Genomic DNA, 15,952 nt, shown 5'->3' with positions numbered 1-15,952 from the left:
GACTGCCTAAGAGGTATGGCTCGCTGCTACTGCCCAGTATCACAAGAGTATGGTACCAGATATGGCCAGCCAGGGAAAAGGTAAAAATTCAAAGAACAGTTTCTGTTACATGTATATTGCTTTTGCACCATTGTAAAGTCATAAGTCAGACCATCATAAAGTAGGAATCATCTATATAAAGGTAGACAGCACCCAACAAAGTAAAGCTTACAATGTCTAGAATCCAATCAAGAAATACCAGGTATCTAAAACCAGGAAGATGTTACCCACAATGACATGACAAAACAATCAAAATTGACTCAGAACTGATATACACATGAAAATTAGCAAACAAGGAGATCAACAGTTATAATAAACATATACCATATATTCAAAAAGTTCAGCAAAAACAAAAAAGATATTTTAAAAAATCACCCACATGATGGTACTACAGATGAAAACTAAGATGAATGTATAAGCTAAAAATAATTACCTAAATAGGATTTAGGACAATTTTAACTTTGCAAAAGAAAGGATTAGTGAACTTCAAGATACAGGCATAGCTAGTATCTTGGCAACTGAACATCAACAAGGTGGAAAAAAGAAAATTTTAAAAAATGAACAAAGCATGAGTGAGCCTAAAAAAAAAATTTTTTTTGAGAGTCTTCCAAAAAAATTTTAAATGGAGTTCCTGAAAAGGAAACAGTGGGACACAAAAATATTTGAAGAAATAATGCCAAACTTTCCAAATCTGACAAAAACTATAAACCTAACTAGACAAACAAACACAAGCATTAAAAAACATACACACACAAACATAAGAAACAAGAAGAAAGCTACCAAAAGTACATCAAAATCAAATGATCAATAGAAAATTTTAAGAGCAGCCAGAGAAAGTAAAAAAGAAAAAGAAAAAAAAGACATAGAGGAACCAAGATAAGGGGAAGAACACATTAAACGTCAGAACAGAATTCTATACTTGAGCTCAGGTTTAACCTTAGCAGACTAGAGAAAGAGGTAAAACTTAAAGTACAAGGAAGTAATAAATATCAGAGCAGAAATCAATAAAAGAGAGAATAAATAAAACAAAAAAAAATTTTTGAGATCAATAAAATTAACAAATCTCTAATTAGATTGATCAGAAAAAAACAGAAGACACAAATTATAATATCAAGAATGAGAGACCCAGATACTACTATAGGTTCTACAGATACTGAAAAGATAATAAGGATATTAACTTTATGCTAGTAAATGGACAAACTCTTTAGAAGACTCAAATTACCAAATCTTGTGCAAGAAGAAATAGACAATTTGGAAAGTCTACATCTATTAAAGATTTTGAATTTGTAGCTAAAAAACCTTCCAAGGCCTAGAAAAGGAAACTCCAAGCCTAGATGGCTTCACTGGTGAATTCTACCAAACAGAGAGGGAGAAAAATAAAAAGAACCAATTCTACACAAACTTTTCAAGAAATGAAGCCAGCATTACCCTGTATCAAAATGAAGCAAGCAGGTTTCCAGAAAACTACAGACAGTATCCCTCATGAACTCAGATGCAGAAATTCCAAGTAAAACTTCAGTGAACCAAACTCAACAACATATAAAAAGCAGAACACGTCATACTAGAGTGATATTTATCCCAGCAATGAAGAGTTAGTTTAATGTCGAAAAAAAAATCAAGTAACTCACCATTAATAAGAAACTAAAAAAGAAAAACTAAAAACTAAAAAAGAAAAACCAATGGTCACCTGAACAGATGCAGGAAAGACAAAATCTAAAATCCGTTCCCAAGCAACAGAAGGAAAGTTTCCCATCCTGATAAAGGGCATCTATGAAAAACCTATACCTAACATTATACTTAATCAGTGAAGACTGAATGTTTGAAGTTCCACTTTCAACATATCTGTTCTAGACTGTATTAGAGGTTCTATCCAGCAGAATTAGACAAGAAAAAATAAAAACTATCCAGATGAGAAAGAAAAAAGTAAAACAGAATTTATTTGTAAAGAACATAACTATCTATAGTTAGAAAATCCAATTCAATCTACAAAAAATCTATTAGAACTAATAAGTGAATTTATCAAGTTTGCAGGATACAAAGTACAAAAGTCAATTTCTATACATTGGTAACTAACAATTAGAACTAGATTTTTAAAATATCATTTATAATATCATTGAACAATGTTAAATTCTTAAGGAAAAATCTGACAAAGGATGTATAAGAAATTGAAAACTACAAAATTTGGCTTCAAGAAATTAAAGAAGATCTAAATAAATGCAAAGAAACACCTTGCTCACAAGTTTGAAGACTCAATATTGTTAAGATGTCAATTCTCCCTAAATTGATAGATCCTAGACAAGCCAAATAAAAATTCTAATAGGCTTTCTTGCTGAAACTTACAAAATAACTCTAAAATTCATATAGAAATACAAATGATCTGTATAGCCAAAACAATTTGGGAGGGAAAAAAACAAAGAACAAAATTAGAGGATTATCATTATCAAGATTTACTGTAAAGCAACAGTAATCAAAACAGCAGGGTATTGGCACCATGATCGGCACTTACAAAGGCACAAAGGCAATCAGTGGAGAAACAGTAGCTTTTTCCAAAAAATGATGTGGGAATGATTTAATCTCCCTAAGCAAATAATAAACTTTGATCTATATCTTTGACCTAAACTTTGATCTGTACCTTTGAGCCACACCTCACACCTCATAAAGTTAATTCAAAACAGAGAATAGATCTGAATGCAAGAATATTTCCTCTAATAATTTTTTACCTAAAATTAAGTAAATGTACAGCAGAACTTAGCACAGTTGATTGTAAATCAACTATACTTCAATAAGAATAAATAAATAAAATCAACTACAGTGTGCTAGTTTTTCCAGTTAAATATGCTTGCTTTTGCATTTTCAGATAAAACTATTAGCTAATATAAACTTTAAGGTATCTTCCCATTATAATTTTGTTTTAAAAGTTCTTTCATTGCTGTAGCTCACACAAAATTCCATCAATTCCTTCAATAACAATATAATCTGAAATGTATCAAAAGATGATAACTCTAAAAGTAATTATGAAAATTTTGGTGTTTTTTGTTTTAATTTACCTATTGCTGTTTCAGGCATTGCAAAAAGAGACTTTTCAGTAGCCACTCGGAATTGCCCATGAACTGAGACACCAACTCCCTAGGAAAAAGGCAGAAAATCATTTTAAAATAAAGTGGGGGTAAAAAATAAATAAATAAAACTCTCACATTTATAAACATTAAAAGCCAAGTAAATTATCCCTATATATTATATATAAAGATATACATAATATGTATTATATACAACTCCTCATAAAGCGTATCTATAAAGGACTTTCAGGAGACAAATGAGAGGGAAAACCTAAACCACACAATTTCAGAACTTGCTAAGCAAAAAGATACATGGGTGTCCCTGATACCTGGAACAGATGTGTTTTAGCCAAGTCACTTTCCATCAGGGTCCTGTGTTATGCTTCACGTCCTCTCCCCCAATTCCTTCTCCTTTCAAACTAGACGGAGCATTGCAGCGTACTGACTGTTTCCAGCACCACTGTTCTCAGTGGAACCAATCATCAAAAAAGCATAACCAAACTATTCTAGCAAATTTCAGTGGCCTTAAATAGAATATTCACACATTTATTCACATTATTTCATCAAATAAAATTAGCAACATTTTTCTCAGACACACAGTTAGTAACTGTTTAACTCTTAAAATTGGTAAGCAAAAATTTTACAAAATAAAAAGATTTGGCTGAAAGTCTATTTCTGATTTGATAAATATCACTGAAAATGACAAACTTAAGAGACATCTCTGAATAAACAGACATATTCGAATAAAATAAGAGGTATACATGTGATAACAAAGAATCCAAGTTTGTGTCAATGCTCACATTTTGACATACATTTCCTATGTTACGTTCTTTTCACAATATTCAAAACATCTACTCATTCTTAATCCTTTTGAACCAGTGTATTCTATCTTTGGCTTCCCTGGTGGCTCAGACGGTAAAGTATCTGTCTGCATTGTGGGAGACCTGGGTTTCAACCCTGGATTGGGAAGATGCCCTGGAGAACAGCTACCCACTCCAGTATTCTGGACTGGAGAACTCCATGGAGAAAGGAGCCTGGCAGGCTACAGTTCATAGGATCACAAAGAGTTAGACACGAGTGAAGTGAGTTGGCATGCACACATGCACTAGTTTTATTAATAATTTTTTGTATTATTGTAAGAAACCTTGCCTCACATTCTACTCTCCACTTTTGTTTATCACAATGTTTTTGCTGTTGCTCAGTTGTGTCCAACTCTTTGCAACCCCATGCACTGCAGCGCGCCAGGCTTCCCTGTCCTTCACTATCTCCCAGAGTTTGCTCAAACTCATGTTCATTAAGTCGATGATGCCATCCAACCATTTCATCTTCTGTCACCCCTTCTCCTCCTGCCCTCAATCCTTCTCAGCATCAGGGTCTTTCCAAATGAGTCAGCTCTTCGCATCAGGTGACCAAAGTGTTGAAGCTTCAGCTCAGCACTGAAGGTGCTGTCAGCACTGAAGCTTCAGTCCTCCCAATGAATATTTAGGGTTAATTTCCTTTAGGATTGACTGATTTGATTTCCTTGCAGTCCAAGGGACTGTCAAGAATCTTCTCCAACACCTCAGTTCAAAAGCCTCAATTCTTTGGTGCTCATCTTTCTTTATGGTCCAACTCTCACATCTATACATGACCACTGGAAAAAACACAGCTTTGACTATACGGACCTTTGTCAACAAAGTGACGTCTCTGCTTTTCAATGCGCTATCTAGGTTTGCCATAGCTTTTCCTCTAAGGAGCAAGTGTCTTTTAATTTCATGGCTGCAGTCACCATCTGCAGTGATTTTGGAGCCCTCAAAAGTAAAGCCTGTCACTATTTCCACTGTTTCCCTATCTATTTGCCATGAAGTGATGGGACTGGATGCCATGATCTTAGTTTTTTGAATGTTGAATTTTAAGCCACCTTTTTCACACTCCTCTTCCACTTTCATCAAGAGGCTCTTTAATTCCTCTTCACTTTCTGTCATAAGGGCGGGATCATCTGCATATCTGAGGTTATTGATATTTCTCCCCACAATCCTGACTCCTGCTTGTGAGTCATCCAGCCCAGCTTTTCGTATGATGTACTCCGCATGTAAGTTGAATAAGCAGATTGACAATACACAGCCTTGACATACTCCTTTTCCTATTTGGAACCAGTTCATTGCTTCATGTCTGGTTCTAACTGTTGCTTCCTGACCTGCACACAGATTTCTCAGGAGGCAGGTCAGGTGGTCTGGTATTCCCATCTCTTTCAGAATTTTCCACAGTTTGTTGTGATCCACACAGTCAAAGGCTTTAGCAAAGTCAATAAAGCAAAGGAGATGTTTTTTTGGAATTCTCTTGCTTTTTCTATGATCCAACAAATGCCGGCAATTTGATCTCTGGTTCGTCTGCCTTTTCTAAATCCAGCTCAAACATCTGGAAGTTCTCAGTTCACGTACTGTTGAAGCTGAGCTTGGAGAATTTTGAGCATTACTTGGCTAGTGTGAGATGAGTGCAATTGTGTGGTAGTTTGAGCATTTTGGGGCATTGCCTTTCTTTGAGACTGGAATGAAAACTGACCTTTTCCAGTCGTGTGGCCACTGCTGAGTTTTCAATATTTTCTGGTATATTGAGTGCAGCATTTCACAGCATCATCTTTTAGAATTTGAAGTAGCTCAGCTGGAATTCTACCACCTCCACTAGCTTTGTTCATAGTGATGTTTCCTAAGGTCCACTTCTTTCCTGTTCTTTCCTGGAGAATTCCATGGACAGAGGAGCTTGGTGAACTATAGTCCAAGGGGTTGCAAAGTCTTACATAACTGAGAGACTAACACTTTCACTTGCTATTGAAAACTAGCTTAATTCCATTGGGACCAGAGAACAGCCTGTAAGATTAATCCTTTGAAATATGCCAAGACTAATTCTGTGGTCAATTTTGGTAAATGCTCCATACACACATGAAATGAACATGAAAGTTACTGAATACATATAAACTGGATCAAGTTTTCTGAACAATTTTCAAATCATGTGCATGCATGTAAAATGAATGTGTATATACGTTTATATACTGTTTATATGTGTTTCATCTGTTATTGAAATTAGTATGTTCAAAACTTCTCCTAGGGTTGTGGTTTTGTCTATTATTCCTTTAAGGACTCTCTAGTTTTTTGAAAGACCACACGTTTTTAAATGCTTGAAAATATCACACCAGTAGAGTTATCTCAAAGAGGCAGAGGTTTGTTCCCGCTGTTCCTCAATGTCATATGTTATGAAACTCATTAAGTCTGTTCTGCTTCACTGCTATAAACAGTTTTAGACAAGTATTTATAAAATATCTTTCTATAGTTGATTATAATCCATAAGATTACTTTCAGAATCTGATCTCACTGATCTTAAGAAGAAAGGCTGAACAATTTTCAATGAACTGAACTAAGTCCTACCTGCTGAGAGAACAAGAACTGAAATGTAGGGCTTGCTGAATTGAGCCCCCAAATGTTACACGTTATGAGTTACAGTGGCCTGGATTCAAATAATCCTTCACATGAAGGGAAGATCAGCTTCAAAGCCTCTCATTCCTGACTGAATTGAGATGATCTGGGATGCTAGTGCCTTTAGCCTAGATACTACTAGAAACAAAGGTCGGAAGATTATATCTTAGGGCTCAAATAATACTGAAGTAGAAATAACTCAATCAGAAATAACCAGCACTTGATTAGAAATAATCTGACATACGACCACATGACTAAAGCCTAAGAGAAAAAATACACAATAGGAAAGACTTACAGGACATACAAATTTAGATTTGTTATACCTAACTATTTTTATAACTGTGAAATGTCCTTCTATACCAAGTACAAGTTTTTGCCATAAAATGTACCTTATCTGGGCCTTTGCAGGTGGCACTAGTGGTAAAGAACCCACTTGCCAAAAAAAAAAAAAAGAACCCACTTGCCAGTACAGGACACGAAAGAGATGTGGGTTCGATCCCTGGGTCAGGAAGATCCCTGGGAGGAGGGCAGGGCAACCCACTTCAGTATTCTTGCCTGGAAAATTCCATGAATTGGCGAGCCTGGCGGGCTACAGTCCATGGCATGGCAAAGAGTCAGACACAACTGAAGCAACTTAGCATGCATGCACGCGGCTACCTTATTTGATATAAAAATAACTATCAGCTTTATTTTGTATTGGTATGGTACCTTTTTCTAATATTTTACATTTAATCTTTCTGGGTCTTGTATTTATGATATTGCAAGCATCCTGACATTCTTTGTTTTTCAGTTGGATTATTATTAAATAATCTTAATTGCAGTACTGTAGGAACACTGTGCAGATAAAGTAAAATGAGTCTGATCCATATTTATAATCTCATATAGAGAATACCAATGTGGGTAAGCATGAATACCAAATATATGAATGTACGCAAACTTGTAACCTACTTTAAGTTTCGCATTTTTAAAGGCAAAATTTAGGCAATCTAAAACTTTTTTTTTAAATAAGAGACATAGCTAGATGAGTTTCCAGACTGTTTAATAGAGGGGAAAGGCTGGTGTAGCTTTAAGACTTTTAAAGATCTCATCATAAGTACTTAGAAAAGCACAATTTTGTTGTTGTTTAATCGCTAAGTCGTGTCCAACTCTTTTGCAACCCCATGGACTACAGCCCGCCAGGCTCCTGTGTCCTGTGATTTCCCAGGCAGGAATACTGGATTGCCATTTCCTCCTCCAGGCGATCTTCTCAACCCAGGGATCAAACCCGCATCTCTCACATTAGCAGGTGAATTCTTTACCACTGCGCCACCAAGGAAGCCCCAAATTAAAGCCTTCAAAATGCAAATCTGTTGATCAGCAACTAGAAATAAGCATCGCTTCTGTATTTCAATATTGCTATTCTAGACAAAAAAGCAACATTAATTTTTAAAAACTGATAATTATACAGATATTTAAAGTTAATTTAATAGAGCCAACTGTTCCATGATTTCTACTAAAGACAAGACTAATCCCCCAACACAAGCAAACAAACCAACCACATGTAGAACAATTTAGTTTGGTGCCTGAAAAAGAAATGTTCCAGATATTTCAGTGTTAAATTTCCTGATTTGGGTGTCCTTATTCCAAGGCCACCAAATTGTAAATTTGAATAATTTACAAATAGAGAATTATCATGTCTTCAACATTCACTCAAATGGTCCAGCAATTAGACACATGTTGGAGAAGAGAGAAAATAAAACAAATGTGGATATAACAGGGAATATGGATGAAAGATATATTGGAGTTCTCTGTACTATGTTTGCAACTTTTCTGTAAGTTTGACAATTATTTCACAATAAAACAGTCTTTTTAACTAAAATGAAAATAAAAATAAATGTTCCAGAGTAACCAGTGCCAACAACTGCAGTAAAGAAAACAACGAAGTCAGGAAGGCATACAATGGGGTGATGTAACTAATGCTCACACGAAGAGTCATGAATTTAAATTATAATCAGAGAGAATGAGTAAGCGCCTGTCCAGAATGAACACTGCACCACAGTATCAGACAGTATGTGAGGGAGTCTTCTATCACCATCATTCATGATTATAAATGGTGCTTGGAAATTAGATATTTTTGTTAGAAATTCAAACAGATTTTTCATCACACATTATCTCACTATGGTATGAAAGTTAATATTGTAAATATCATTAAGTTTCATAATGTATCTTCCGGACTACATGCTTTAAATTAGCAGCCTACACAGTAAAAGCAAAGACTTTTTATTACACTCCTCACATTAATATTAACAGGCTAATACTGCATATTAGTAGTAGTAACATATTGATTATGTCACATTAATGTATACTGATAGACTACAGAGATTAGCACCAAACACATTTTTTTATTCTGCTTTGGATGCACATAATTCATGCTATTTTTAGATAAAACATACTCAACAGAAATAATTGAGGTAGAAATATCTAATTTTTTTATGAATCAACAATCTAACATCCTTGGAGGTACAGTTCTGCTTTAAATGAAAAGAGAGATGTGAAAGTTGCTAAGAGGATAAATCTTAAAAGTCCTCATCATAAGAAAAAACATTTTTTTCAAGTATGCGTAGTGATGAGTATTAACACTGTTTTACAACACATACATAAATCACATTATTATGTTGTACACCTAAAACTAAAATTATACATTAATTATGACACACACAAAAAAGCCAGTGAGTAGAAATATGAATTTTGGTACATCATGCTTTAAAACATAAATTAGAAATAACTCTTATACACCTCCTAAACTCATACTCAAGGTTTTTACTTCAATAACCACATTTTCCCAATACAACATTATCACATATTATATTTAAATGTCTGTATTTGTGACCGCATGGACTGTAGCCTGCAAGGCTCCTCTGTCCATGGGATTCTCCAGGCAAGAATACTGGAGTGGGTTGCCATTTCCTCCTCCAGAGGATCTTTTCCACCCGGGGATCAAACTCAGGTCTCCTGCATTCCAGGGAGATTCTTCATCGTCTGAGCCACCAGAGAAGCCCCTCTATATTTAACAGATGCTTAAAAAGAGAGGCTCTAAGAAACCACTGCCTCATATCATATATTCAAACAAAAAGGATTATTATAATAGAGGAACTCTTAATAGACCTCAGATTTACCAAAGATTTCTATTAACTCCATAAAACATTAACTAATATCCATATTAACTAGCATCCTGAAAGCTACTCTCTGATATGCCTGATAGAGGGCTTCCCTGATAGCTCAGTCAGTAAAGAATCTGCATGTAATGCAGGAGACCCCAGTTCAATTCCTGAGTTGGGAAGATCCCCTAGGGAAGGGATAGGCTACTCACTCCAGTATTCTTGGGCTTCCCTTGTGGCTCAGCTAGTGAAGAACCCACCCACAATGCGGGAGACCTGTGTTCGATCCCTGGGTTGGGAAGATCCCCTGGAGAAGAAGGGAAAAGTAACTCCAGTATTCTGGCCTGGAGAATTCCATGGACGGTATAATCCATGGGGTCGCAAAGAGCTGGACATGACTGAGCGACTTTCACCTCTCTGATCTTTTGAGTTCAGAGTTTACCAAGTAACAGTCATAAATAAAGAATTGTTTCATGAGAATCAAATACTCTCGGAAAATATGAAAAAGCTAAGTTACTAAAATAAATCGGTATAGGGCAAAGATAGCAATTATCTCAAGTGACTATTCTTCATAATAATGTTGATATTGTTATTCTGAAACTATTACACACATTAGGACAAAGCAAATTTGTCACAATGTTATTTTTTAACTTTTTATTTTCTATTGGGAGTTTCAGGTGCACAGCAAAGAGACTCAACCATATAAATGTTAGTTTTTTAAAAAACAAGATATTCAACATACATGGGAAGAAAGATACAAATATCAAAGGAGTAAGAATCTAAATTTGAATAGGAAGTATTCAATTTAGGATCTATTTTCTCTTAAAAACAAAATACATTCTAAGTTCTCTTCAAAAAAGCCTAGAAAACAATTGCAAACTTAACTAGTGCCCAGGCTATTACTGGGGCCTCCCTGGTGCTCCATGGTAAAGAATCTGCCTGCAATGCAGGGCATCTTGCTGGAGAAGGAAATGGCAACCCACTCCAGTACTCTTGCCTGGAAACTCCCAGGGCACAGGAGCCTGGCGGGCTACAGTCCATGGGGTTGCAAAAGAGTTGGACACGACTTGGTGACTAAACACCAACGGCGAAGAGTATTATTGCTAACCATCCTTGGAAAAACCGCTGATTTCTAAGTCTGGTGAGTGAAATTTACCAGATGAGCCTGGAACATGGTTCTTCACCACAGAGTAAACCATCAAAGGTTTCTGGGGGTACAGAAACCAACAGGAAGGTTCCCAGGACAAGTCCATTCTTCCAGTTTCCCTGCAATCTTCTGGGCTCTCTTTTCTCAATGTCTTTTATAGGGTCCTTGTTCTGCCTCGGGCCAATAAACTTTTGTATTCCATTCTGGACTTATTTTGGCTCTCACTCTATTTCATCACATTTCCTTGCACAATCTTTTCTACTGACAAATTTGCAATCCAAGTATCTCTGCTATAACATGAGTTACTGAAAAAATCCTCAGGTTCTACAAAACTGGACAGATCTGATAAGAAAAATAGTTTCAGCAGTCTGCTCAAAGCCTATGCAGCTTTGTAACCTGAGTGCTAATATAAAGTATACATGGTCCCAGGAACTTGATTAGGACTGCCAGCTCAATATGAATACAGAATGCCACAGCAATATTTAAAATGCACAAAAATAAAGTGGAAAGAATGACAAAACTTTAATCAGAGCAGAACTAACAGATAACTGTGACAAAGTGGTGGAAGTGTAGCTATGAGCCAGTGGGCCTGCCATTAAACACCAAGTGCCAGGAGGTGGGGGTTCGCCTGATGGAGGAGGTCCCCCCCCAACTACAGGCATTTGTTTCTGTGGGTTTGTTTTTCTTTCCTTAAAATACAGACAAGAAAATTCCTATTCACTGTACAACGACTGAGCTACTTAAGTGCTCTTTTCCTGTCTGAAGTGAAGTGTTGGTTGCCAAGTCGTGTCCGACTCTTTGAGACCCTATGGACTGTAGCCCACCAGGCTCCTCTGTCCGTGGAATTCTCCAGGCAAGAATATTGCAATGGGTTGCCACTTCCTTCTCCAGGGGATCTTCCCTGACCCAGGGATCAAACCCAGGTCTCCTGCATTGCAGACAGGTTCTTTACCATCTAAACCACCAGGGAAGCTCCACTAGAAGATTATGTATCTACTGCCTATCCTATCTCTCCTTGCCTAGGAAAAAAAAGAAAACTGCACTTGAACCAATCTAATTTTTGCATTATCCTAATATCATTTTCCCATTACCAATCACTTACGACTTAATTCACGCTGCAGAAGCCTACATCATGAAGCATACTGTGCCTGAGTCCTCAAGTTACACTTCCTATCTAGGCAGCACCCCAAGCTCCAGACCTGCAGAACTGATGAAACACTGTTGTTCAGACAACACCCTCCCACATGGATAAGCTCACAGGCATTTCACCCTGAGCTCCAGACCTGGAGAACTGATGAAACACTGTACTTCAGACAACATTCTCCCACATGGATAAGCCCACAGGCATTTCACCCTGAGCTCCGGACCTGCAGAACTGATGAAACACTGTTGTTCAGACAACATTCTCCCACATGGATAAGCCCACAGGCATTTCACCCTGAGCTCCGGACCTGCAGAACTGATGAAACACTGTTGTTCAGACAACATTCTCCCACATGGATAAGCCCACAGGCATTTCACCCTGAGCTCCGGACCTGCAGAACTGATGAAACACTGTTGTTCAGACAACATTCTCCCACATGGATAAGCCCACAGGCATTTCACCCTGAGCTCCGGACCTGCAGAACTGATGAAACACTGTTGTTCAGACAACATTCTCCCACATGGATAAACCCACAGGCATTTCACCCTGAGCTCTGGACCTGCAGAACTGATGAAACACTGTTGTTCAGACATTCTCCCACATGGATAAACCCACAGGCATTTCACCCTGAGCTCTGGACCTGCAGAACTGATGAAACACTGTTGTTCAGACATTCTCCCACATGGATAAACCCACAGCCATTTCACCCTGAGCTCTGGACCTGCAGAACTGATGAAACACTGTTGTTCAGACATTCTCCCACATGGATAAACCCACAGCCATTTCACACCTAACAAGGCCCAAATTAAATTCATCTCCCTTCACTCTCTCTCCAACCCACTCCCCAGCCATACTTTCTTCCAAATCTTAAACAGTCCATTGTTCATCTCACTGCCCAGTCTAAAAATCTGGGATTAATTCTTGCCTCTTTCTTCCCGTTATCTCTCACACCCAATACATCACTGAATCCCACAAGTCTCCTCCTAAGTATCTCCCTTAAACCTAATTTTCTCCCCCTTCATTATCTCTACCTTAGTGCAACACCACAATCACTCACCTGGATCCCTGCAATAGCTACCTGAATAATCTCTTTACATCTGATCCTACCCATGCCCCCTACACCTGTTCTGTCTAAATTCACCATTCAAGCCATTTCCCTGGCTAAAAGCACTTAAAAATGGCTCTATCTTTTGATATCAGGATAAACAACTTAATATATTTTATACAAGAGGACTGACCTGGCTTCTTGCTTTCCTCTCTAACCAAAGAACTGAACCACTTTCTCCTTCACAATCTCAAATCTAGGCACATTTAACTTTTCTCAAACATGAATTTTCTCAGCTTCATATATACCATTAATATTGTCTTCTCACACACTATCTTCTGTACTCCATCAACCTCTTAACACACCTGCATCAACTATATCACATTTCTCCACTATCCCAACTTGTTTGTTCCTGGTTGATTTTTCTTTAAGTCTCAGCTTAAATAAAGCTTCCTCCAGTATCCTTTCCCTACACCATCCCCATTACTAAAGTGCTTGTACATACATACATAGTTAAGGCTGGTACTCGTGTATTTCCAGACCACCTTATACCCACCTCACAAGACACATAGCTCCATAAGGAAAGAAAACAGATTTATCCTGCTCACTATCTTATCCCCAGAGCCTAACCAGTACATCCAGTAACTTTTGCGAGCTGTTGAAACAGCTGAGAGCAACCACATGTTATGGCTAAAGTCATAATGCACCCCTAGTTAGTCTTAAACCTCCTGTGTCCATATATCTTAGGAGAATGAGCTCGTTTTATGGGCAAGTGGAGCTCCCCTGCCCCATTCTTCTCTGGGAAATAATCTGATGCATCAATAAGGCACAAAGCCCTCTAGACCACAAATCATCCCACTCAGCACAGTGAGGGTAAAACAGAGGCAGGATGAGAATGGCACAGAGGGAAGGTGCCTGCCACGTGACCAAGAACCTAGCATGCTTCCCTGGTGGCTCAGGCGGTAAAGAATCTGCCCTCAATGCGGGAGAACAGGGTTCGATCCCTGGGTCAGGAAGATCCCCTGGACAAAGGGAATGGCAACTCACTCCAGTATTCTTGCCTGGAGAATCCCATGGACAGAGGGTCCTGGCAGGCTACAGTCCACGGTGTCGCAAAGAGTTGGACACAACTGAGTGACTAACACTTCCACAGTTAAAAAGGAAATGAACCAAAATCCTGACCATTAGGACCACAGGAAATGGCCAAGGAAAAAGGAAAAGAATTCTCTGTAGATCTGAGAATCTGCACGTCTACGAAAGTCGCCAAGAATACCCACACTCTTGGAAAGTTAAAAGTCCTGCTTCCCAAAAATCAATACCTAAAAATGAGGATAGGGATTGAGCAGAGGGCAAGCAGTAAAGTGAAGTTCCTGGTTAGTAAATGGAAGCACTCCCCAATTCTGTACTAGATATGTCTGGGCTAAAAGCCAAGGTGAAAAGAGTAGAGGAAAGAACAGACTAAAAGGCCCTATCTAATAAGACAGACAATGGGTGACATGGGGTTAAACGATGGAGATACATTTGTTAGAGGGTAATCCATCATGTCTTGAAAAACAGAACCCCATGCTTACCTATGAAAAAGGCTTGCTGAGAAATGAGATAACCCTAAAAATCTATTATGAGAAATTGTGCAACTAAAAGCAATCTTTACTCTTTCCTAAAAAAGCAGAACAAAATATAAGTAGAGAGAATCCTATGGGGGAAGGATAGGAACCTAACCATCTCTATCAAGAAAAAGATCTCCATCTCTTTGAAGAAATTTCATTAGTGAACGCAAATGAAAATGAATGTACAATTTATTCTAAAGACTTATAAATCCAAGGAAAATTTCCTCTCTATTCTTCCTTTCATAGATCCTGCCATGTTACCAATCTTCATTCTTTAAGGAGGCTCTTTTTCTCTTTTTTTGGCCATGCCATGCAGCTTGTGGGATCTTAGTTCCCTGAGCAGGGATCAAACTCGGGTCCTGGCAGTGAAAGCACCCAGTCTGAACCACTGGACCACGAGGGAATTCCCCATATCCCTTCTTGTCTGATTATTCTCCCTCTCTTAATATACTTTACTGTTTTCTCCATAAGACAACTTTGCCCATCAATACAGTTCTCTTAACTTCCCAGGGCAACTTCACTGCAATACCTTCCTTTAGCCTCTGACTGATCATCCTTTATCCTTGCACATTCAAGTCTATTTCCATCATACTTGCAGCTGACTGCTTCCACCCTAAACCCATAAAGGACAATCAGAGTTCAATGCATACTTGTCTCAGATTCATGTGTCTGAAATCAGGTAACCTTGATCTACACAAACAGGCTTAGCAACAAAAATGTCTATCATTCTTATTAGACAAAAACACTATAAGAAAAGAAAATTACAGAACAATATTCCTGATGAACACACATGTGAAAAACAAAATATCAGGAAACCAAACTCAACAATAAAAGAACCATATATCATGATCAAGTGGGATTTATTCCTGAGATGCAAGAATGGTTCAACATATGCAATCAACATGATGTACAACATTAACAAAATGAAGGATAAAAATCACATGATCATCTCAATAGATGCGGAAAAAGCATTTGACAAAATTCAACATTCTTTTATGATAAAAACCCTCAACAAGTTAAAATATAGACGAAATGTACCTCAACATAATAAAGACCATATATGACAAGCCCACAGCTAATATCATACTCAATGGTGAAAAGCTGAAAGCTTTTCCTCTAATGATCAGGAATAAAATAAGGATGCCCACTCTCACCACTTTTATTCATCATAGAAAGTCTAGTCCAAGCAATTAGTCAAGAAAAAGAAATAAAAGGATCTAAAGCAGAAAGGAAGTAAAACTATCTCTGAAGATGACATGATCTTATATATAGGAAATCCTAAAGATGCCACCAAAAAATTGTTTAAACTAGTAAATAGATTCAATAAA

The 15,952-nt window shown here is 37.6% G+C and overlaps 1 protein-coding gene across 3 annotated transcripts in view; it reads right to left on the bottom strand.

Moving 5' to 3' along the window:
* The window catches only part of HIBCH (3-hydroxyisobutyryl-CoA hydrolase), a 107,912-nt gene that overhangs the window by 32,355 nt on the left and 59,605 nt on the right, over positions 1-15,952 (bottom strand). For all 3 annotated transcript variants that reach the window (XM_043894389.1, XM_043894387.1, XM_043894388.1), the window contains one exon: positions 3,087-3,165. In XM_043894389.1, the coding sequence (XP_043750324.1) occupies positions 3,087-3,165 (79 nt within the window). The remainder of the gene's footprint in view (positions 1-3,086; positions 3,166-15,952) is intronic.

This window comes from Cervus elaphus, chromosome 33 (genome assembly GCF_910594005.1).
Source record: "Cervus elaphus chromosome 33, mCerEla1.1, whole genome shotgun sequence".
In the NCBI taxonomy this organism is placed as follows: domain Eukaryota; kingdom Metazoa; phylum Chordata; class Mammalia; order Artiodactyla; family Cervidae; genus Cervus; species Cervus elaphus.
This window is presented reverse-complemented; position numbering and strand designations above follow the sequence as displayed.